Source organism: Bufo gargarizans, unplaced genomic scaffold, assembly GCF_014858855.1.
Source record: "Bufo gargarizans isolate SCDJY-AF-19 unplaced genomic scaffold, ASM1485885v1 original_scaffold_1247_pilon, whole genome shotgun sequence".
Lineage (NCBI taxonomy): Eukaryota > Metazoa > Chordata > Amphibia > Anura > Bufonidae > Bufo > Bufo gargarizans.
This window is the reverse complement of record NW_025334287.1, coordinates 57,110-80,049: the sequence shown is the minus strand read 5'-3', so window position 1 is coordinate 80,049 and position 22,940 is coordinate 57,110. Positions and strand designations below refer to the sequence as shown.

Sequence of the window (22,940 nt, the reverse complement as noted above, 5' to 3'; positions counted from 1 at the left end):
GACCTCCACGCTGGTTTGTCCTGGGTATTCTGTGTATTCGTAGCTGATGCTTTTGGATTACAGTTATTATTCCCAATTACACGCAGCAATTTTCATTGATATTTCTATAGCTTTCTCACGCGGTTGGAGAAGATTTAAATTTAAAAAAATTATAGGTTTTATTAACACAAAGTTCAGGCTTCACAAAAACATACACGTTTCATTGTCAGGACATATGGCTAGAGTAAAACAAGTAAAACATAGACTTCACTGGCCGCAGCTCATATGGACCCAGTATCTGGACACACAGGATCCATACAGATGAGCAAATAACTTACATTATACTTCAACCTGCATTACTCCCCAGGCTGCCGGGGCTACGTTTTCTACCCAGGGCAGGGCGGTCTGTTCAGTCTCCCTAAACTGATTCATCTTATATACACAACAGTGGTTACATGGTGTAAGTATATGGAGATCCTATAGACACATCTGTATGATGCCTGTGTGGGGTGGGGGGCGGCTCACTGCACAGATTCAACCAAATACATAAAAAAATGATAATAAAAATAATCCAAAAATAAGACAACGCTCCTGCCATCGCCGACCTCACACTGAGGAGGGTAAAGAGTCACAATGAGAGGTGGAACACAAGGAGGCCCCCCACTAGCCTCATGTACCAGGGGGTTGGTGGAGACTATAGGAATGTACACGAGGCAGTCGAATAAGAGGTTTCATAGAATCCATGAGGTGAAGGCTTCTCAGTGAGAAGTGAAGGGTCCTGGGGCGTCTTCATCTTGCTACTATTCTCAGGATGTTGGCCTGTGGAGAGGGAGAACTGTCAGTATTGGATCTTCACCCTCACACAACAGAAGTAAAACTCCGATCATTGCTTGTATCTCAGAGCTGTAACCATACACAAAACATGGAGTCTTACCTCTAAAAATATGTCGACTAATTTGGCAGATATCCCTTCTATAGAGGCCAGGTCCTCCAACTGAAAAAGAAATAATTTCTTTAAAAAAAAAAAAAAAAAGTTGTCCCTTCTTGCTGTTACGAAGACAAGACGAGACTAATAGGAAACCACCAGGTGGCGGATTAACAGCGGAGGCCGTCTCTGCACCGTTTCGGTAGTTCCCACTGCAATGCATGAGAGCTATGTAAACAGCGAAGCAAGCCATAGTGCGAGTCAGGGTAAGCGTATAGCTTTACTGTGACACGCTGTTTGTGGCTCCCTTGTTATTGTCGGGTGGTAATAATTCAATTAAGAATTATTAATTATGGTCATAAAAATTATTAATTAGAAAAAAAATTAATTTATAAAATTTGTCATAAATTCTTAAAATCATGACCTGGTGAATCGTAGACAACCTAATTGATACAATTCACATCTGAGGCCGACTATTTCCTCAGATAAATAAGTTCTTTTTGACGAGAGATGACGTTAATGATAAAACATGTAGTTCTGCATTATACAACAATACACAGGTTTATAAAAATATGCAGATTTATTGTTACAAGATTATAAACATATATAAGTAGATAAACACAATGATACATGCAAATGAATATATATAGCGTTAATATAAAGCATTACAAGCTTAACAATACATGTGAGTGGAAATAACTTGTCACATTATAACCAAGCTATTATTAGGTTAGGATATCAAATAGGAACATAATTTATATACATTACTACTGTTCAGAGAAAGCCTCATGATATCAGGACGGGCCTGTCTAATCCTAGACATCAATATGGAATGCTAAATACATTCCACCCCCCTCTAACCAACTACACGTCACATGACTTCAGGCATGGGCAAATCCATTCAAGGATATAACTTAGAAGAGATAACTATCCTTCCGCCCCATCCTGGACTATTTTCACACATATGACTTTGGTAAGACTATTAAGACAAATGACAGATATAGGATCTTTGCTAGACCATATCTTAAATGGAAAGGACTCGAAATAAGTCTTTCCTGTGGGAAACCATCACTTAGCTTGGCGAAGAATGTTCTATCAATATATATATATATATATATATATCTAAGCAATTATTTACTACTTTGCTAGATTATGAGTCTTGATTCTTCTGCAGGTAGAATGAAGCCTCACAATATCCTAAAACTACATCTCAATATGGAGATGATTAATTAATTTAATTATGTATTTATTCGCCAATCTAGATGGTATAATTTCACCCACACTATCAAATTAGTCTTAATAAAATGAAATATCATTTTCTGTATCTCTTACCAAGTCCTAGTAGAAATCTCACTTCTGCTCCTAGGAAAGCTGGGTGGTCCATCATAGCACATCTCACCATGGCTTCCATCTTGATAGACCCCTCTAGACAGCTTTACTTCTCTTTCCTCTCTTGTGTGTGTGTTCCTGTTCTCTGTCCTTTTCTCCCCCCCTGTGTATGGTTTATGAACACAAACTTATCAGTTAGACACACCTTCCTAGTTGGAAGTTCCCAATCATAATCGGATGGGTGTGACTATTGATAAGAAATGACATCATAACCTTACCCAGAATGCACTTTTGCTACTGTTGTAATGTCACCTACTCATACCTAGGTGGCACTGCTGTGTAAGCTATTTGCATCATAGTATAAAGGGTTAACTTCTGTAAGTCTGAATAAAGGTATAATATACAATTGACCTTAAAAGCTTTAATTCAAGGCTATAGGGATTAGATTTGACACTTGTAGCAATTAGAGACAGACCTCTAGGCGTCTCTTCTGACTGTTTCTCACACTGTTTATTTGTTCATCGTAAATAACTTCACTGGCTTTGTTTACTCAGGGATATCAGTATCTCCTCTCATACCAAAGAGGTGAATAATTGTTACAAAACACATCTGCACAGACACTCTTTTAGAGACAAAGATTCTCCTAATGAGAAATATATATAATATACTGGATACATGTTGTCTTCATCACATATAACAGTATAATATATATTATATGTTCTACTGATTATCTTATTCTAAGGACTAAGGCTCATTAAATAAATACATACATATTATATATTTTGTTTCATTAATAAATGCCTAATTGTATAGGTAATCATCACCAGCTGCATAGAGCTCATCTTTACCTCCAGTCATAAATTTATCAGTAGATAAGGAGGCCTCTTCTCAGACTGGTACATTCATGAGAAGAATAACACTAAAAAGTAGAAACCTTCGTGTGACCTTACTTTGGCCTTCTCAAGACATACAAAATTGTAACTATAGTGGAGCATGGCTCTTAAAGGTAATGAAGATCCATCTTTACTAAAAATGAATTGGATATCAATGTATTTACCTATGAAAAGGCACGACAAATCCCCCCATTTCAGCATATTCAATTTCGTTATCAGAAGGTTGAATAGGCTGAAATGCAATAAAGGGCTTTTCATATGTCTTCTTCTAAAGATTGGGGAACGCAAGTTTTACCTTGGAATAAATGTATCACAATTTTGTGTGTACTTTTACGACAGAAATCTAATGCATAAACTTTATGATTAGTTAAACTACAAGTAGGTTACATTTCTTGACAAGATTAAAGTAAAAAATTAAAGAGTAAAGGTCCAGCACCCTTCGTCGGCTGCCTCGCAAAAAGGCCACTTGAATGAACAGTCTATATTGATGTCAAAGTTAATGTCCCTGCCTCTGGGGTCTGTCCAATCGGAAGACACATACCTACCCCGTATTCCTCAGTCATAGGGGTACCATCCATCCATACATCCACTGTAGGGGTGTCCACCCCATTACACACTAAATCCCACCTCCAGGGATTAGTGTCTAACATCACCATCTGGGTATCCTGTTCCCAGTGGGCATAGGTGACGAAATAGTATCCCGTCACCTCAGGAACGCAGTTGTCTCTCATGATCGTAATCATGAAAGACCATATGGATGGAGACCCCTTTAACTGCGCATACCTTGGGTCCTTGGCATCGGTTCGTACCTTTAAAACTGTGGCTCGATACAAACCCTCCAGTTTTACCGGACCACTCTGATCATTCCAGATGGCCTGATCAGAGTCACTGCAATTTAACTTTAACATCATTATGCTGGTTCGCAAGTAATCTGTGGATACATGTCCCTGTACATAACTGGATTCCCTGGTGATAATCATCTGGGAATCCCTCAACATACAATAAGCCTTCAGGGTGCCTTTTACCGGAATGGGCCTATCGAAATATGTCCTAACCCTCAACCCGTTTCTGCTATCCTTCCCTAGGAAGGTAGCTTTCAGGATATACCAACCGCTGTACTCTGCCCCAGTGACATCTTCAGGACTCAGCAAACCCTCCTTTGTACACAACACTGAGGTAGTGTTGGCTCTCACTTGCTGGTAAGGGTGCAGGTGTGGATTCCTAGACACCCATCTTAAGGATTTGATAGGTACAGGGTCCAAGTCCTGAAAATGCCTGTATTCCTTGAGACAGAGAGCGTGCAAGTCATGTTGTATGGCAGACACATTCTCCACCGGGGTATAATGCTGAATTACACCGTTGGCAAAACCCTCTCTCTGGAAACCATACAGATACCATTGACCTGGTGTAAAGGTAACGTGCTCGTATGGTTCCAGGATTTTGCCACCCAAACATTCCACCATTAAAAGGCCGCGTCCATCAAGTGATATGCTGGCCATACCAATATTAGTCCCCAGGTCCTCCCCTGAAGAGGCTGAGCCTGCCACCAACATGCTTACCACCAGTGTCACAAGCTGGATACGTATCCCATTCAGAGGATGCCTAGCTCTTCCCTGGTAGTGAGGTCCCATGGAGTGTCTCCCTCTTGTGTTCTGCAATGAGATGGAATGTGTATAAGTGTATCGGATTCACCTTCGATCCACCAAGCCATTTTCTCCCCCCCCCCCCCCCTCACCCAACTCGGAACGGTCTTCGTTATTGAGTTGGGGAGGCTCGGGTGGCTTTGGCCTGGTCGATGTGAATCCAAAAAACTTCCTGGCGTCTACGGGATTTCTTCTTGCTCGTGATAGGCCTTTGTACCTTCAGCATGGTGTCCCCCATCACTTCAAGGACCTTGTACGGTCCTTCCCAGTTTGCGTCCCATGGGCCGACCCGACGAAAGACTTTCACCATTACCATTTCTCCTACAGAGGGCATAGGTGTTTCCCCCTGTAGATACGGTTTGTGTAACCGTATAGCTGCATGAGGCAGTAACTCCTTCAGGTTCTGCTGAACCTGTTGAAGAAACAAGTCCCTGGCGATGGCGTTCTTCGTGGGCTCCGACACTTGGGGTTCGTTTGGTAGACATAGGGGCATCTTACGTCCGGTCATGAGTTCAAATGGGGAGATACCGGTACTAGAGGCCTCTGTGGCTCGGATACCCATTAGCACAGCTGGAAGGGAGGTTACCCAAGAGGAACCTTTCTCCAGCAGTGCCTTGGAAAGCCGGGTTTTGATGGTCCGGTTCATCCGCTCTACGATGCCCGCTGACTGAGGGTGATAAGGGACATGAAACCTTTGCTTTATGTCTAGGAGACCACAAAGCGCTTTCATGACCTTACCCGTGAAATGGGTCCCTCTGTCGGATTCTATCAATCTGGGTAACCCCCATCGTGACAGAACTTGTTCCCAGAGAACACGGGCAGTGGTGGAGGCCGAATCATTGACCGTAGGGATGGCTTCTACCCACTTCGAGAAGACATCCACTACCACCAGGGCGTAACGACAGTTACGACTCCCAGTTGGCAAAGGTCCGATGAAATCAATTTGGATAGCGGACCATGGACCATCGGCAGGAGGAACCCGCTGTAACACTGGCTTCAAGGCAGATGCCCTTGCGTTAACCTGAGCACACACCAGGCACTGTTGCGTAACCTCCTCTACTGTGTTGGACATTCCGGGCCAGTACAATTTGTCTCTCAGGAGAGGCAAGAGCTTATTCCGGCCAAGATGTCCAAACATTTGGTGGTTCAACCGTGTCAGCTCTGCTTGCAGATGCTGAGGAACCACCGGGAGAGGAAGCGACTGTGTACCGGTGTCGTGACACAGGATCCCCTGTTGTAAGGACCAGGGATGCTGTGGTACTTGGATGTGTGTCATTAGAAGAGGATCCTTAGCTTGTTCCTCCTCGAATGACACCGGGCTGTCACTCAGATGGGTATGTGCTGAAATCCGGAATGCGGGCAGTGGCTCAGTGCCTGGTTCCCTAAAGGTCCCAGATACTGCTGCTAGTTTTGCCAGTTCGTCTGCCTGGTTGTTACCTATTGTCAAAGGTTCATCCCCTTTTTGATGCGCCGGGATTTTTATGATGGCTGCTTCCGCCACGTGTGCCATACCCCACTCCCACAGCTCCTTCAGGACTGACACATGAGCCAGAGGTTTGTTTTGGCTGTCCACAAATCCTCTTCTCTTCCAAACGTCCAGGTGCAATGTGAGGGAGCGAACTACATATGAGCTGTCACTATATATAGTTAGTTTCCCTGGAGGGTGAAGAAGCAGAGCCTCTTTAACAGCCTCCAACTCTGCCCGCTGTGCTGACATGTGACCTGGTAACCGGACAAGACTCTGGGTACCAGTGGTCTCATCCAGCACAGCAAAACCTGTGACATATTCCCCATCCAGATAGAACCGAGAGCCATCAACAAAGATGACTCTGTCATCTGGATGCTTGTCAGTCCTGAACATCTGTGGAGAGTCGTCCATTACCGGTTGGCCACAGTCATGTTCAGTTCCAGTCAGGTTAAGCAACTGGGACAGAACATACTTGGCCTTGTGGTCCACCTGCAGATTCCGGCCGCTGAGATCCATGATCCATCTCCCGAATCTCTGTTGGGAGACTCCAGGGAGAGTATCACGGAGTAAAAGGGTCAACGGTGAATGTGGAGTCTGCAAAGTGAGGGGCCGGAAGCCAACAATATGCTCAGTGGTCTTAACAGCATAGTGTATGGCTGCCAATTGCTTGGCGCATTCATCGAACCCTCGTTCGACGGGCGAAAGCAGCCTGGAGAAGTATCCCAGCGGTCTGGTCTCGTAGCCTACTTTCTGTACCAGGACCGCTGCGATAGACTCGATCCCTGCATGCGCCTGTATGGCCAGTTCCCCATCTGAATGTGGAGTGGCCAACACAGGCGCCGAGGAGAGGTCCCTTTTCAGGGTTGAAAAGGCCTCTTCCTGCGCATCGGACCATCCTTTGATTGAGGGTTCCTCTCCCCGAAGGAGTTCGTAGAGAGGCTTCGCTTTGGCCGCGAAATCCTCTATGAACTCCCTCATGAAGTTGGCGACCCCCAGGAATTTTCTCAAATCCTGAAGGGTGCCAGGCCTGGGTAACTTTACCATGGCTTCCACACGGGTCATCATGATACCTTTGGTTCCATAGGAAATTTGGACCCCAAGGAAAGTTACCTCTGCTTTAGCCAGATTTGCCTTATGGGGACTCAGTTTGAGTCCTGACTTTGCCAGGAGTCCTAGCAGCTCTTTCAACAGAACCAAGTGTTCCTCCATGGTCTCTGTATGCAAAAGCAAGTCGTCCACGTATTGTAAAAGGCATTCCGGTCGTGAGAATACACTCAGCACAGCCGCTAATGCCTGATGGAAATACGTGGGGCTGCTATGGAACCCCTGGGGCAGTACCGCAAACATGTACTGTTTGTCCCCCACCGTGAAGGCAAATTTGTACCGACACGACTCCGTGAGTTCGATGGAGAAGAACCCGTTGGCAACATCGATGGTCGAGAATACGCGGCTTTCGCCACTTATTCTGGCCATGATGTCGGGAGTTTGGGCCACCACCGGGGCTGACATTGGGGTGTATTTGTTAAGGACACGGAGGTCTATGGTCAGCCTCCATGCATTCGTGTCCTTTTTCTTAACTGGCCAGAGGGCATTGTTGCACTTTGAGTTGCCCTCAATGACCACACCCCTAGTCTTCAATTCAAGGATTGTGTCCATAATTGAATGGGTGGCCTCTGGTGGAAATCGATATTGGCGTTGAGGTGGAGGGTCAGGACCCTCTATGTCTACCAAAACGCCAATCAGTCTGCCACAGTCATTCTTACTTTGGGCCTACAGATCAGGGTGCTTGTACACAATAGGCTCAAGGTCTGGATTGTGTGAGACCTCAGGCCACTTGTGTTCCAGCACATCAGTAGAGTTATCTACTGCTGGCAAAGGTGGTCCCAGATACTGGCGTTGAATGACAAACACCTTGGCTCGTCTGGGACCTCTCCACACAATGCAATTTGCCAGATCCAGGATCCACCCATTTTGTGTCATTACATCGGTTCCGATAATGTTATCAGAACCGGGGTAATACCACATGGGTATCCTGAGGGTAGTGCACCTGGTAATCTGAATGATTACCTCATCAATTCTGTGGGCCTTCACCCCCCCTTGTTGGTGATCAAATCCGATCACCACACACTGAGGGCTGTTGGGGAGTAGATCATGCTTGATATTGGTAATGGAGATTTCCGCCCCAGTATCAAGCATGACTTCCGTTTCTTTATCTTTTATCGTGGCTTTTATATGGGGTCTCCCTGAAGGCTCCAGTATGATTGGACATACTGGTGCCAACTCTTTAGGGACCCCTAATCTTCATTCGATATCCACCAGACTCCCAGTAGGTACTTGTGTGGTACATACTGCCACTCTTGCGCTCTGTTCCTGATCCTTAGGTGTGGAATCTCTTTATTCAACGCCCCCTGGGACATTCATGACCGCCAAGCATTTTGGTGCTTGCCCTGATGAATGTCCCAGATTCATATCACCCTGTCCCCCCACAGGCCTGGCAAAATTGGGTTTCATCCTGAAACCGTTATTATTGCCATTTTTATCCGAATTTGTCCGGTTAATGTGTAACCACTGTGGACAATTTCTTTTTATATGCCCCTCTTGTAAGCACAGGAAACAACGAAAGTTTCCTGCCCTTTCCAACGGTGGGGCCGTGGGGCGAACGGTGGATGTATACCTCGTGTGTTGTACCCGGTCGTCTTGTGACCTACCGTATACAGGCACACGCTCCCTCACTTTCACAGACCTCTTACTGAGCAGTATGTCTTGTCTACACTGCTCAATAATCATGGCTGCGTCCGTGAGGGACGGCTCCCTAGCTGCACTCAGCCGGATTGCAGTATCAAGATATGGGAATTTTTCCACAAACATGCGCACCATGCCTTGTGGAATCCCAATACCCTGATCTTTGGTAACCCTCCTGTACATTGCTTCAAACCGACTACACAATGACAAGGGTTCATCATGTATAGTAGGCTTGAATTTTGACAGGACCTCTGGAGTGACATCCCAGTGACCCGTGGCCAGTCTCGTGAGTATGGAGAGACGTTCTTCCTTATCATGAAACTGGCCATTCGTGGGTTGCATCCTCCCCGTTACCTCATACCTTTGATTAAGGTGTGTTGGTAACCATAATCTGAACAGCTCCATGCGATATTCCGGAGCCACTGAATATTTGTTACAGTGACCTTCGAAAATATCGCATGAAGCGAACGGATCTACATGGGGATCATATTTTGGGATCTCCTTGCAGATCCGTAACAGGAAGTTTATCCTTTCCATACTTGAATGGTTAGGATACATATCTTCCTGTTTTTCCGGACGTGTTGGCGGATTGGAAGCGGAATATCCTCCACTCTCCTCTCCCCAACCGTTGTCCTGTTCCTGGTAACGGTTGCTACTCCTATTCTCCCCGGGTGTCGGGGTGAATCGTAGTGACCGCTCCACATGTCCCCTAGTGTCTACCACTGCGGATGTATTATCCGTCGAAGACCTTGGCGCTGTCGCCGCTGTCTCCTCCTGTGCCGTTCCCGAAACACAAACTTGTTTCGTGGGCACCATACCATTGGTACTAGGCCTGGACAAATTGGAGATTGCCCGCTGCAAGTCTGCAATGGTTTGCGTCTTTGCAGCCAGGTCCTCCCTCATCTGAACAATCATCCGTAGATACCGTATTGTTCCTGTACTGATTAATCTCAGTGTACAGCCGGAGTAGCTCTCTGTCCATGTCAGAGTAGAGACTGTCCTTATCCGAGAGTCTCGACTCTAACACACAGATTTCTCTTCCCCTCTCGACCGTACACTGGGCTTCCTCTTGTAATTGAACCTCTAGTGTGTGAATTCTTTTACAGTTATCAACACAACAATTGCAGTGGAAGTTTGCCTTGTCCGCAACCTCCCCTGCCTTTCTTGTGCTGGTAAGTGTCTCTGTGTTCCACCTTCCAAATGGTATCCTCATAGGAAAGAACCAATTTGGCTAGCATTTGGAGGCGTTTGGTGTTCTTATTGAAGACACTCCTACTAATACAAACCCGGTCATGAGCGTAAGCCTGGTCCAGTAAAGCGGACCACAGCAGCTCAGCGGATTTGTATGTAGTAGGAACAATGGGATTAAAAGTGCTATTTTTGGAGTGTGGAGAAGTTCATACTCACATTTTTCTGAGCCTCCATCTTCTTGTTGGTGCTGTACTTTCCCGTCCCTTGCAGCTGCTTGAAAGAAGTCCTTTTCTTCCGGAACGCTTCTTCCCGACCAGCCGGACTTCTATGTACCTCCAACGAAGATGGATCTCTTTCCGTGACGTATCCTTCACACCCCAGCGACGGTGAAGTGTAAAGCAAATACAAAAATATTAGTACACAGATTATAGATTCTCTGCAAAAGATTGTTTTATTTCTGGTACTGTAAGGGAAGTATCGCTTCTCCTGTCCAATTATCGGGTCCTAGACGCTCAGACACTCTGCTGACCGCGTCTCTCCTGCCCGATAATTCACAGTACCAGCGACCCTCAGCCTTAAGACCAAAAACAAACGCAAAATCCACGCAGTGGGCCTGGCTCGCCAATGTAAAGGGGGAATATTAATCACCAATATTATGCGAATATCGGTAATTAGTATTCCTAAATAGGAGGAGCCGTCTAGTGATGACTCCGCCTATTTATGCCTTTATATAATAACAATTACACAATATCTTCGCTATGCCTTACACTAATCACTATACTAGCTGCATGCGCCTTACTTACTACCGCTAACAAGTACACACTACACAAAGGGTACAAGTAACACAGTATTTATTACAATACACTACGCACACAATACTGTCAACACAACACTAAATATACAGTACTCAACTACACTACACGTTCCCAAATTCCACCCATAAACTAACTAGACAGTTCACACATCCAAGTAACATTAACAACCCACCCACCTGACTAATATTCTATCCCTAGGGGAACGACGAGGGTTAACGGTGGTTTTGCTGGGGATAAGCAGACCACAAACCCTAAGGGGGGGCTCAGGGGTATGATATAGGGTTCACAATAGGGATATCAGGGCAGGTAGTGGATAGGGTTAACCAGGAGGCACAAATAGGGTATCAGGGCAGGGACTATATCAGGGAGTAGATAGGGTTAATCAGGAGTGGCAGGGACTAGGGTAAATCAGGGGGTTAGCAATATGGGGTCAGGGAATTAAAGGGTTAGACGTTGGTGGGATAGTGGTAAGGGGAGTAATGCAGGGAATCAGGGGTTAATCGTTGGTGGTATAGTGGTAAGGGGAGTAATCAGGGGTTAATCGTTGGTGGTATAGGGAGGGAAAAAGGGGTTAATGATACTTAATGTTCTGCTCGTTGTCCAGGGGGGCTCGTCAGTCCAGGGGTGATGTCCTGCCCGGTGGTGTCTTGGACAACTTGGCGGCGCCCGCTCGCAGTCCTCCTTTTGCCGCCGTGCGCATGCGCACGGCCGGCCTGAACACGTGGGCCGGCGCGGTGATGTGAAGTCACCGCGCCGGCCCGAGGATCTTGGAGCGCGCTTCCAGGGGGAGGATCCTTTGATCCTCCCGCCTGTGAAGCGGACGCTTACCTCCGGCGCTGTAATTATAGCGCCGGAGGTCAGCCACTCACAGGGGCATGGGAACGCTTTGTTCCCATGTCTGTTAGGCGTACCATCTCCGGCGCGATCGGAGATGGTGACAAAGGGCAGAGGATCTCATTGATCCTTTGTCCTTTGTAGAGGCCGACGCTGGACATGATTGTCCAACTGTCGGTCTCCTCCACCAGGCAGCATGATTCCGGCATATATGCCTATAGATGCTTGGGGCACATCTATAAGCATATATGAACGGACAGTACATATGGGGGCATATATTTATCAAAGGGGGCAATATCTCAAGGGGGCAATATCTCAAGGGGGCAATATCTCAAGGGGGCAATATCTCAAGGGGGCAATATCTCAAGGGGGCACAATCAAGGGGGCATACATATATCTATCCCCACAGGGGCATGAATGAGCCCCTGGGGAATATCAGAGGCAGATGGGCGCGGGTGCTGGGCACATCTGCGCACATCGCCCTCTGAGGGGATTATGCACTGCAAATATATATATATGTATGCCCCAGTAGGCATGCATATCTACCACCCTTCCTCAACAACAGCGCTACCTACTGCTAACGCTGGGAAGCACGTTAACCTCTGCTATCATCTTGCCACATAATAAATCAAACACTAAAATTCTGCATTCTCATAATTTCCATTCATCCCCTCTGGGAATTATTACGGTAAATTTCCGGCAGTCTTCCAAGCTAATGCGCCATAATACCATTAACAGACAGAACAAAAAATTGCGCTCACCCTCAATGCAGCGCAGACAGGGGAGCTTTTATTACAGTGCAAGTCAGATCTCCTGCACAATCTGAATGAGGAAAAGCCTCGAAACAACAACCTGGGGACAGACGGGTGAAAAGAAGAGTAAAAAGGTGGTGGTGGTGGTGTGGGTTTTTGTTTTTTTCCACCACAGAGTAATATAGGGACAGTGTGAAGTCAGACTGGGGCGGCCATATTGATTCTGAAATTCTATTCATCTAGATACTGGCTTAGACCTCAACCACCTTCCAGGGTTGAATTCTTGAACAGCATGGACGAGATCCTCTGCCTGGAAAAAGGAGTATATAGTTAAAGGCAATGCCTGGCCAAGGTCACATAAATCTGGGACAAGTGGGTATCTTCTAGGATTAATGAGGTACAGGTTGACTTATAACTGCCTTGGCTGTGTTGGGAGGAGCGATTTTGGCAATAACTATGATGGGTGACCTGGGATGGAGGAGTGGAGAGACAGGCTTAGGCTCCATTCACACGGCCGCATGCCTACAGTCTTCCGGTCCGCGGCTCCGGAAAAAAAAAAAAAAAATAGAACATGTCGTATTCTTGTCCGCAATTGCGGACAATAGACATTTCTATGGGGGTGCCGGCTGGGTCTATTGCGGATCTGCAATACACTACGGACGTTTGAATGGACCCTTATCATGGAAGGTGCAGAGGACAAGATCACATCTAGGGTGTCTGCTTTATCTTCTTCAGCGCCCTGACACTCAATATTTATACTAGCGTTACAGTACTCGTCTCATCGCTGGGTGGGGGAGTTGTATGTTGGGATACATCTGAAAGGGTATATTTTTGTTTAGTCAGTTTTTACTGTCGTACTGTGGATGTCAATTATGGTAAAAATCTTGACAATTTTCCGAGTACCAGATTTGACTGTACATGCATATGCCTTTTCTGTACTTTGAAAAACTTGTTTAATAAAAAAAATAAAAATAAAAAATAAAAGAAAATAAATTCTATTCATCTGCTTCTGTCACCCCACTAAACGCATTTTTTTTTTGGTCTACTTATAATCCCTATCCTGCCATATTACCATACATTATGTTGTTAATAATTTTCGTTCAGTAAATTTAGCCAAAAACGTACTTTTATGATATGCTAATTACCTTTCTACCAGCAAGTAGGGCGTCTACTTGCTGGTAGCAGCCGCAGAAAACCGCCCCCTCCTTGTGTTGATTGACAGGGCCAGCCGCGATCTCCTCCTCCGGCCGGCCCTGTCAGCATTTCAAAAATCACACGCCTGTGTTGATTCGGCGCAGGCGCCCTGAGATAAGGAGGCTCGCCTCCTCAGCACTCCCTCAGTGCGCCTGCGCCGATGACGTCACCGAAAGAGAAGATGTCATCGGCGCAGGCGCACTGAGGGAGTGCTGAGGAGGCGAGCCTCCTTATCTCAGGGCGCCTGCGCCGAATCAACACAGGCGTGCGATTTTTGAAATGCTGACAGGGCCGGCCGGAGGAGGAGATCGCGGCTGGCCCTGTCAATCAACACAAGGAGGGGGCGGTTTTCTGCGGCTGCTACCAGCAAGTAGACGCCCTACTTGCTGGTAGAAAGGTAATTAGCATATCATAAAAGTACGTTTTTGGCTAAATTTACTGAACGAAAATTAACAACATAATGTATGGTAATATGGCAGGATAGGGATTATAAGTAGACAAAAAAAATATATATATGCGTTTAGTGGGGTGACAGAAGCCCTTTAAGGGCTCATGCAGCCCGTATTGCAGCCCACAAACAGCGGGTTCGCAATACACAGGCACCGGCCGTGTGTGCTGTATCACAGATTCAAGCAAATGGGTCCGTAAGATATGGAAGCCCACTGAAGCACTATGGAGCGCTTCTGTGGGATCTCAGTCTGTGCTTCTACACCACCAAAAAATAGAACATGACTTAATCTTGTGGATCGCGGACCCATTCAAGTGAATGTATCCGCAAGCGGTGGGCACACGGCCAGTGCCTGTGCATTGCAGACCGGCATGAGCCCCAAGATGCAGAACTACTACAGAAGACGGAAGGTGGAGACACCAGTTATCTGACAATCCAGGGAACAGCAAACTCTATCCCTCCCCCCCCCTCTCACCTTGATGAGCAGCACAGCGTGGCTACGGCTGGAGCGGTTGTTCAGTTTGGTGCAGGCCACTGTGCGGTTCTGGGTTGCAGTAATGAAATGTTCATCGAAGTCTGAGAAGGTGTTGATGGTCTTCTGAGTTACCCCCGGGATGAGGATATTGTGGTCTTTGTCTTCTCGGATTGTAAGGGCCTTGTTCGTGGGCTCCAGAAGATCCATCACCTGAGAAGACAGATGTTAGACAGTTCTCGCAGATATGGATAATCTCTGGCAGGGCAGCACGCAGGGACCCACCTTCTCCTGATAGATCTCCACATAGGACATGGTCATTGAGTAGCTCCAGTTCTCCTCCTCAAGCTTATAATTTGCCTCCCGAGTCATCTGCAGCAGGCCTCTCACAGCTCGTGGTATGACACCCGGTTCGCTTGGGCTCCCCAGCATTGTGTGGGTCTTACCTGGAAAAGATGACTTGGTATACAGAGATACCAGTATTGGATGAGTCCTGTCTAGTGGATCCAAACAACTGAATGGATCCAACCAGACGTGACCCAAAAAGAAAACACTATAGAAGGCGCCACTCCCAAGAGTATGGAGGAGATAAATAGGGTAAGTAATCAATCACCCCTTTAGTCAGGTGACGATACAGAATAATCTCCTTAGCAGGAAGTTAGTAATTCTGAGGATTAGAGTACTCACTTCACAGGGGGGGTAGTCACAGGATGAAGCTCAAGACACCCGTGACCAACTGCCCCCCTAGCCAGGATCGCATATCAGATGATAACGATTGATGGCCGCCAAACGATGAGGCTTCTGATCAATAGCAGTTTATTATATAGGAAAAATACAAAATATCCCAACGCGTTTCGGAGGTTTCATAACCCTTCTTCAGGGGTATCCAAAAGAAAAATATATAGAATAAAGTAAAACATGTAGAATAACTTAGTACCCAGGATGGACAGATATACAAATACGCACATATTCCAATACATAAAAAAAAAATATATATATATATAGATTATAAATTAAAATCTTTACACAAGAAAGGCTAGATGTAAAAACAATTCTACTATACATATCCAGTACAGTGTAATTACACTTGCACATCAAACTATTAGGCATTGAAAATGTAAACAATATCGTATAAACCTTTTAAACATTTATAATTCAGACTCGATCATCAATCCAAATATAATTAGTCTATATCTACATTTATTAACTTGTCTCAATCTTTACCTTCAGGGGTCTTTTAGACAGGGGTCTCCAATACTTCAGAGGGAGATAGTTCCACTGTATGTCCTTCCCCTTTAATGGACGCTTAAATAGAATAAGGAAAGCACATGGGGTGGCGTCCCTGAGAGAGAGGGCCGAAACCGGAAGTAGAAGTTCAGACAATATTGGTGGAATCTATGGTTGTAATAACCCCAAGGACCACCTCCCTACTCTGAAATAATCTATAGTCTAGGCCGGTTTTACCTCATTACCCCCTAAATCTGGCTCCAAGCCATGATAAGGGGCCTCATAATAACCGGATCGCCATGCGTTCCAGTGTGGAACGCAAGGCCACTTCCGGCAAGCGGCCTGTAATGTAACTTCCTGTGCGTTCCACCGTGGAACGCACCGCAACCTCCGGGGAGGATCCCGGCGCGTTCCACAGTGGAACGCACAGCGCCCATCCACAGAGATCTCGGCCCTCTCCTGCGCCACACCATGGACCGGATAATTGGTTCAGCCTGGGATAACAATATCGGTGCCCTAGATGTTTCAAAGGGATGTATAGACCAAATATTGTGTATATATAACCGCATCCATATTTTAACCATATACTCCTCCGGAAGGGGAACCATTTAGAAAAATGGGAGTGATCACACATAAAGTGGCAGGCATTAAGGAATAATAAATGGGGTGAAAAAATGTTATATATTAAAAATCAAAAATAATAATAATACTAAAAATAAAGAGAGTATATATAAAACTAGATGGACTCCCCCTTCAATAAAAAATGATATATATGAATATAGACCAATAAAATATTAATAAATGAATAAATATATATAACATAAAATAAAGTAAAAAAGACATGGGACCAAAAAACGAATAAAATATTATATCATTCATCGGGTATATCCAGAGAACAGTAAATATAAATCAAAAATTAACATATTCCAGGGACTCATTAAGACCAAAGGGTGTTAGGGTGTTTAGGTGGAAAATCCAGAACATTTATTTTTTACATAATGCCTGGAAGCAGTGTGTGACCTGTTCAATAGGTGTCACGCGTAGGCATGCAGGGTCGCCATCATGTATTTTAGCATAATGTCTGGAGACACTGTGCGTGAGTACTTTCCTCGTAATGTTTGAGCGGTGCTCGTTCATTCTCTCACGCAGGGATTGTGTAGTACGGCCTACGTAAAAGTGAACACGAGCACCGCAGGAGATAAACCACATTCATCGTGCTACAGTCCATATGCTGTTTGAACGCAATTATTTCGTCATTCGAGGGATTCTTTGTTGCTAATGCCATAAGTAATCATAAGGCAACACTTACATCTACTGCTCTTACACTTAAATATACCCGGAGTGCCTTTTGTTTTTTTCCCCATATCCGAGACGTGCTCTAATTTTGGACAGGAGGGGGCCACTAGATTTTTTAGAGTTTTAGCTCTACGGAACGTCAGAATAGGTGTAGGTGTGATGCTTTTATTCAAAAGGGGATCCTTTAATAATATGGACCAGTTTTTTCTGAAAATTTCCCGAATGAGATTGTGTTGGGAGCTGTATCTGGTGACCAAACTCAAACGCCGCATCAGGCCAGGGTCTTTTGTTCCAGATGCTGAATTCACAACCTTCGGTTGTAGACTATCCAATTGGGATGTTTTCGAGATCCTTTTGATGGAGTCTTCCAATAATTTTTTTGGGTACCCTTTGTCCCTGAACCTCTTCTTGAGGAATCCTATTTGAGTTTTTACCGTACGGTCGTCAGAGCAGTTTCTCCTAATTCTTTTTAATTGACTAAAGGGGATGTTTCTAATCCACTTGGAGTGATGACAACTCGTGTACTCTAGATAACTGTTTGCATCGACCGTCTTAAAGTGAGTTTGTGTAATAATTTTGTTATTCTCTATGGTAAGTTTAAGATCCAAAAAGATGACCGATGTGGCGCTAAATTCCAAGGTGAAGGTTAGATTCCAATCATTGGAATTCAGTTCCTCAATAAATTTACATAGTTTAGCACTATCCCCCTTCCAAATAAAAATGATGTCCTCTATAAATCTCCGATAAAATTTAATATTGGGATGGGATAGAAAGCCAATCTTATCTTCAAACATACCCATAAATAAATTAGCGTAGGATGGCGCAAATTTCGTACCCATTGCTGTGCCTTGGGTTTGTAGATAAAAGATATTATTAAAAGTGAAATAATTGTGTTTTAAAATAAATTCTATGGCCTTACAAATAAAAACTCTGTCTGGCATTTGTACATCCTGGGACAACATATGGACTATAGCAGCGATACCCAGTTCATGTCTAATATTGGTATAAAGGGCTGACACATCTAGTGTTACCCAAATCAAATCATCTTCCCAACGAAAGTTTTCTAGTGAGGTTATGAGGTGAGCAGTGTCCCTAATGTAAGAAGGGAGCTTTGTTACATATCTTTGCAGATAGTTATCCACATAGGCTGATAAATTCGCTGTTAAGCCCCCAACCCCTGATATGATCGACCTACCTGGAGGGTTGGTTAAGGACTTGTGTATCTTTGGTAGGAAGTAAAAACGTGGAGTGGACGGATGTGCAGTTTGAAGAAAGATTTTCAATTTTTTATCTATAATACCCCCTTCGTACCCTGATAAAATAAGCTCATACAATAATTTCTTAAAATCCCGAGTGGGGTCCTCTAGAAGGGGGTCTATAGAAATTTTTATCTGAAAGGATCCTCATGGATTCTGCTATATAATATTCTGTATCCAAGATGACAATCCCCCCCCCCCCCCCCCCCCCTTATCAGCACTTTTAATCACAATGTCCCTATTTCTCATGAGGGTTTTTATGGCAAGTTTCTCTCGATGCCTCAGATTTTCTTTGATTTTACAATCTAATCCCTTATCGGCGTTCTCTCTTCGTGGCTTGATCAGAGCAGTTTTTAGGTCCCGCATTGTCACGTCATAGAAGTATTCAATGAAGGGACCTTTACTATCCAGTGGGTAGAAGGTGGATTTCCCTTTAAGATCACAGGGGATAGGTGTCTGAATAGATATGTCGGTCAACATAGGAACCTGGTTGAGCATATTTTTAGGTTCTAAAGATTTCCCAGCAAAGTGTCTCTGGAGTGTCAATTTCCTAATGAATTGATTCAGGTCAACAAATACCTCAAAGAGATCGGATTGGTCAGTGGGGCAAAATGAGACCCTTGCTCAAAAGCAATACCTCACTGGGATGTAAATTGTGTTTCGAGAGATTAAATATACCCTTGGATCTTGTTATACAGAGTCCAGGACTTCAATAAAGTGGACCTCCAGGACACTACATACCCGCTCCTGTTGGTCCATAGGCAAACACACTGGCATTCTGCCCAACTAATAAGTGAGGAAGAAGTGGATACACAGAGCCGTTGTAGATCTCACACTGGGTGGCATTGTCCCCATAAAAGGCATCAACCCTGAGGAGCACAGAAAGGGTCAAAACCCCAAAACTTCATATAAGATCACGAATTTCATTTCCGTCACCCAGCAGGTTCTAAATTACCAACATAACATTTCCTCACTGCTGGTGACTGAACTTACTGGTACTGCATGGTTTCCAGCTGGTTTCTGCAGTTTACAATCTCCAGTGACTGCGAGTCCAGGCCCCGGACACAGACCTCATCTTCCCCCTTCTCCATGTACGGCCGGAGGCGCACCGCTACTCGCACCCGGGAAGGTGAGGGCTTCTTATTCACAGTCACATTCACCCCGTGGCTATCCATGATGCTTACTCTCTTCGCCAGAAGCTGCAAAATGGATTAGTGACAAATACATCAGATAAAACCGCCAGGATGTCCCTTAACCTGTCACAACAGAAAACCGCACAAAGAGCTCTAGAGACTTGTAGGAATAAGAACCCTGAGACGTGGCCTGATCGTGTCACTTATAGCACTGGCGGCATTGGAGGAAGACCATCGGGCCCTTCAGATACCAGGGACCAGGTGTGAATGCTGACAGCCATGTCTGCTATATTTATAAGTGCTCACCTGTAGAAGTACGTAGTCGCTGATCACCGATCCTCTGTCACAGGGGGTCCCCGGGACCAATAAAGTCACCTGAAAAACAGCAACCAGAGTGAGGAGTGAGACAAGGTGATGGCTGTAGATCACGGCAATGACAGGATCACATAGGACCCCAGAATGGCACCCCCACAGATGAGCCTCACAGGCCATTGTACAAGTCACTGCTCATTTCATGGCATCCACAACACAATACAGCGAGCGCAGGAGGAGAGGACCGGCAGCCATGTCACCAGCACAATCCTCACCGAGCATCTTATACTGACTGGTGCCATCCAACGACTCCTGTCAATCACCACCGAGCTGTGGACCTCTTTCATAGTGGTTATATCCGTGACAAGAACTGTCATAGGTGCAAAAAGAACAGAACCCAAACATTCAGGAAAATGAAAATAAATAAAAAATAAAAATTATACAACCTACCAGTAATTGCTTTTCACAAAACCTCCATGAAGTCACCACCAGACCATGAGCTGATCCTCCTGAAGGTAGCGCTGCGGCCTTCCCACAGGCCCAGTGACATCTCGACTACTACCACCGGCCCGGGCACAGCCCAGCCATGTTCACTTCAATGGGACTGAACCCTGCCCAGGCCAGTGCTGGTAGTCGTGAGGTCACTGGGCCTGCGGGAAACAGAGAATGCTGCGGCGCTAATGCCTTCTCAAACAGCTGATTGACGGGGGTCCCGGGTGTCGGAGCCCCACCGATCACATCAGTAATAAAAAAAAAAGATACTGAACCGTTTTAAAAAGGGCCCCCTCCATCTTCTCAGTGTCCTCTGGACCTGACAGTCTCAAACATATCCATTCGCTGTAGAGACTATTAGACCTCCTCCAGGACTGAGCAACTGCCAAGCCCGGAGGTCCGCAGCTCCTGAGCACCGCGTCTGTCACTACTTCAGCAGGAAAAGAACCGGCAGTTATGAAAATAATTCTATCATCCCTAATAGTCAAAAAAAAGTCTAACTAAAAAATGCTTGAATTTCATTAACCCCCATCTTGCTGAAGTGATCGCAACCCAAAAAAACTGTTTAAGGGTTAGAAATTGTACCCTGATTTGATCAATCCTGATGAAACTAAATTGAGATTCCACGTTGAACAGATGTTCTAACTCTGGGTCTCAGTCTCTGTTCCTTTCAAAAACTATGATAAAAAAAACAAAAGCGCATACTTAAACCCTCTGTGCAGGTTTATAAGTGCAAGACCTTTAGCGAACCCATCTTGTAAAATGTCCAAAACGGTAAGGATATGTAATGCATCCTCTACCAGGAGAGAGATTCCTTCCAGATCTTACGATAAAGTCTACGACGCCACCTTCCTAGCGGCCACCACGGTGTCAATGGCTATCTGATAGCCCTTTATCTTAAAAGGGTTCTCTTAGCTAAACGTAAATTGGGGCATAATACTGACCTGTGGAGGGAAGAATGTTGGTCTGGTACCTTCCTTCCACAGCGCAGCCCGTTCCAAGATCCACCACCCGGTCATGTGACTGCTCCTGTCGGGCTTTCTGGTCTTCCGGCGAGTCTCAGTCTTCTTCTCTTGCTTTGAGCAGGAGATGGATTGTCATGAATGACGTCACCGCCCTTCTGCTCAAGAAAGCGCCGGCCGTCATCACAACGCACGCACACTATGCTGAATGCTAGTGCGCATACACAGGATTGCTGGCTGCTCTCTGCAGTGTACAGGCTTCTATGTGAAGCCTGTACTGACTCCTGCACAGCGCGATGTAAGTGCTGTGCAGGAGTGACACCATATCGATCATCCACATAGGCTGATGGCTATGTTGTGGATCTCACTGGGGGCACTGCCTGGCACATTGGGGGGGTACCGTGGATGGCAATGGGAGCACTGTTTATGGCACATGGGGCACACTGTGGATGTCACCGTTACGGCAGCTCAGTACGAGTGATGGGGATCATGCAAACTACTGTGATCAGCCCAGGAATCCATGTCTCAAGTCCATGCATCAGCCACAATTTCCAGGCCAACCTCAGCTTCCCCGACCAGATAAGAGACTGGCGGTATCATACATTACTGTCATATCGTCAGTTCATCAGGAGAGTGCGGTCGTCCTGGGAGATGTGGCGACACACGGACCGCGTTTCCCAGGCTGATCATGGTCAGGGGTGTGGAATTCCTATCGCCCGACGCCCGGGACATGCAGTTCCGGGCGCGGGCAGGTAGTTTGTGCAGGCAGCTTAGCCCCGCGGGCAAGTAGCAGGGCTGACTGATCCGATCCGTTTGAAACGGCTCAGCTTACACAGACTATGCAGAGCCGCTCACCTCACGCTGGCAGCAGGGAGGAGCCTGAGGGAGGGACGGGGAGGAGTAATATGATCTTAGAGTGGAAGCTGGCTTCTGCCAGCCCCACCCCTCCCTGCCCACCAACCAATCAGAGCTGAGGGGGCAGGGCAAGCACACTAGCAGCTCTGAGTCACACAAGTGCAGGGAGTCAGAATAGAAATGAATCCAATGAGTCACAAGTTAAAAGAATCTAAAGATCCGACTTAGTTTGTGACTCATTTGATTCTTTGAGTTAAAAGAGCCGTGAGTCAGAGGGTAGAGCAGGTTACACTGAGGCTGAGGCTGCTCTTGTTGCAGCAGTGATAAGAGTAACCACTTCAGCCCCGCTAGCTGAAACCCCCTTCATGACCAGAGCACTTTTTACACTTCGGCACTACACTCCTTTCACCGTTTATCGCTCGGTCATGCAACTTACCACCCAAATGAATTTTACCTCCTTTTCTTCTCACTAATAGAGCTTTCATCTGGTGGTATTTTATTGCTGCTGTCATTTTTACTTTTTTGTTATTAATCAAAATGTAACTTTTTTTTGCAAAAAAATGACATTTTTCACTTTCAGCTGTAAAATTTTGCAAAAAAAACAAATACATCTATATATATAAATTTTTCGCCAAATTTATTGTTCTACATGTCTTTGATAAAAAAAAAAAATGTTTGGGTAAAAGTTATAGCGTTTACAAACTATGGTACAAAAATGTGAA

At 45.5% G+C, this 22,940-nt stretch overlaps 2 protein-coding genes across 2 annotated transcripts; both read right to left on the bottom strand.

The window, feature by feature from the left end:
* Positions 1-133: 133 nt before the first annotated feature.
* On the bottom strand, positions 134-21,420 carry LOC122923142 (kinesin-like protein KIF22). The gene is made up of 11 exons (XM_044273866.1): positions 21,346-21,420; positions 20,360-20,464; positions 19,904-19,972; positions 19,458-19,663; positions 19,206-19,333; positions 14,971-15,131; positions 14,689-14,898; positions 10,387-10,554; positions 4,686-4,778; positions 914-973; positions 134-798 (listed from the first exon to the last, which is right to left on the bottom strand). Exons 1-11 carry the CDS (start codon positions 21,418-21,420, stop codon positions 769-771), a joined length of 1,305 nt encoding a protein of 434 aa, XP_044129801.1. The 3' UTR covers positions 134-768.
* On the bottom strand, positions 15,133-18,654 carry LOC122923137. The gene is made up of 2 exons (XM_044273860.1): positions 15,910-18,654; positions 15,133-15,559 (listed from the first exon to the last, which is right to left on the bottom strand). The coding sequence occupies exon 1, from the start codon at positions 18,168-18,170 to the stop codon at positions 17,166-17,168; it is 1,005 nt and encodes a 334-aa protein (XP_044129795.1). The 5' UTR covers positions 18,171-18,654; the 3' UTR covers positions 15,133-15,559; positions 15,910-17,165.
* Positions 21,421-22,940: the final 1,520 nt, after the last annotated feature.

What these genes read in the sequence shown, in the direction of transcription:
- LOC122923142 (XM_044273866.1), bottom strand. Translation starts at nt 21,420, where the DNA reads ATGACCGGGTGGTGGATCTTGGAACGGGCTGCGCTGTGGAAGGAAGGT. An exon ending in CTATGGACCAACAGGAGCGG is followed by an intron (nt 15,132 to 19,205) that starts GTATGTAGTGTC and finishes CATCTTTTCCAG; the next exon opens with GTAAGACCCACACAATGCTG. An exon ending in TAGTCGACATATTTTTAGAG is followed by an intron (nt 799 to 913) that starts GTAAGACTCCAT and finishes CCCTCTCCACAG; the next exon opens with GCCAACATCCTGAGAATAGT.
- LOC122923137 (XM_044273860.1), bottom strand. Translation starts at nt 18,170, where the DNA reads ATGTTGTCCCAGGATGTACAAATGCCAGACAGAGTTTTTATTTGTAAG.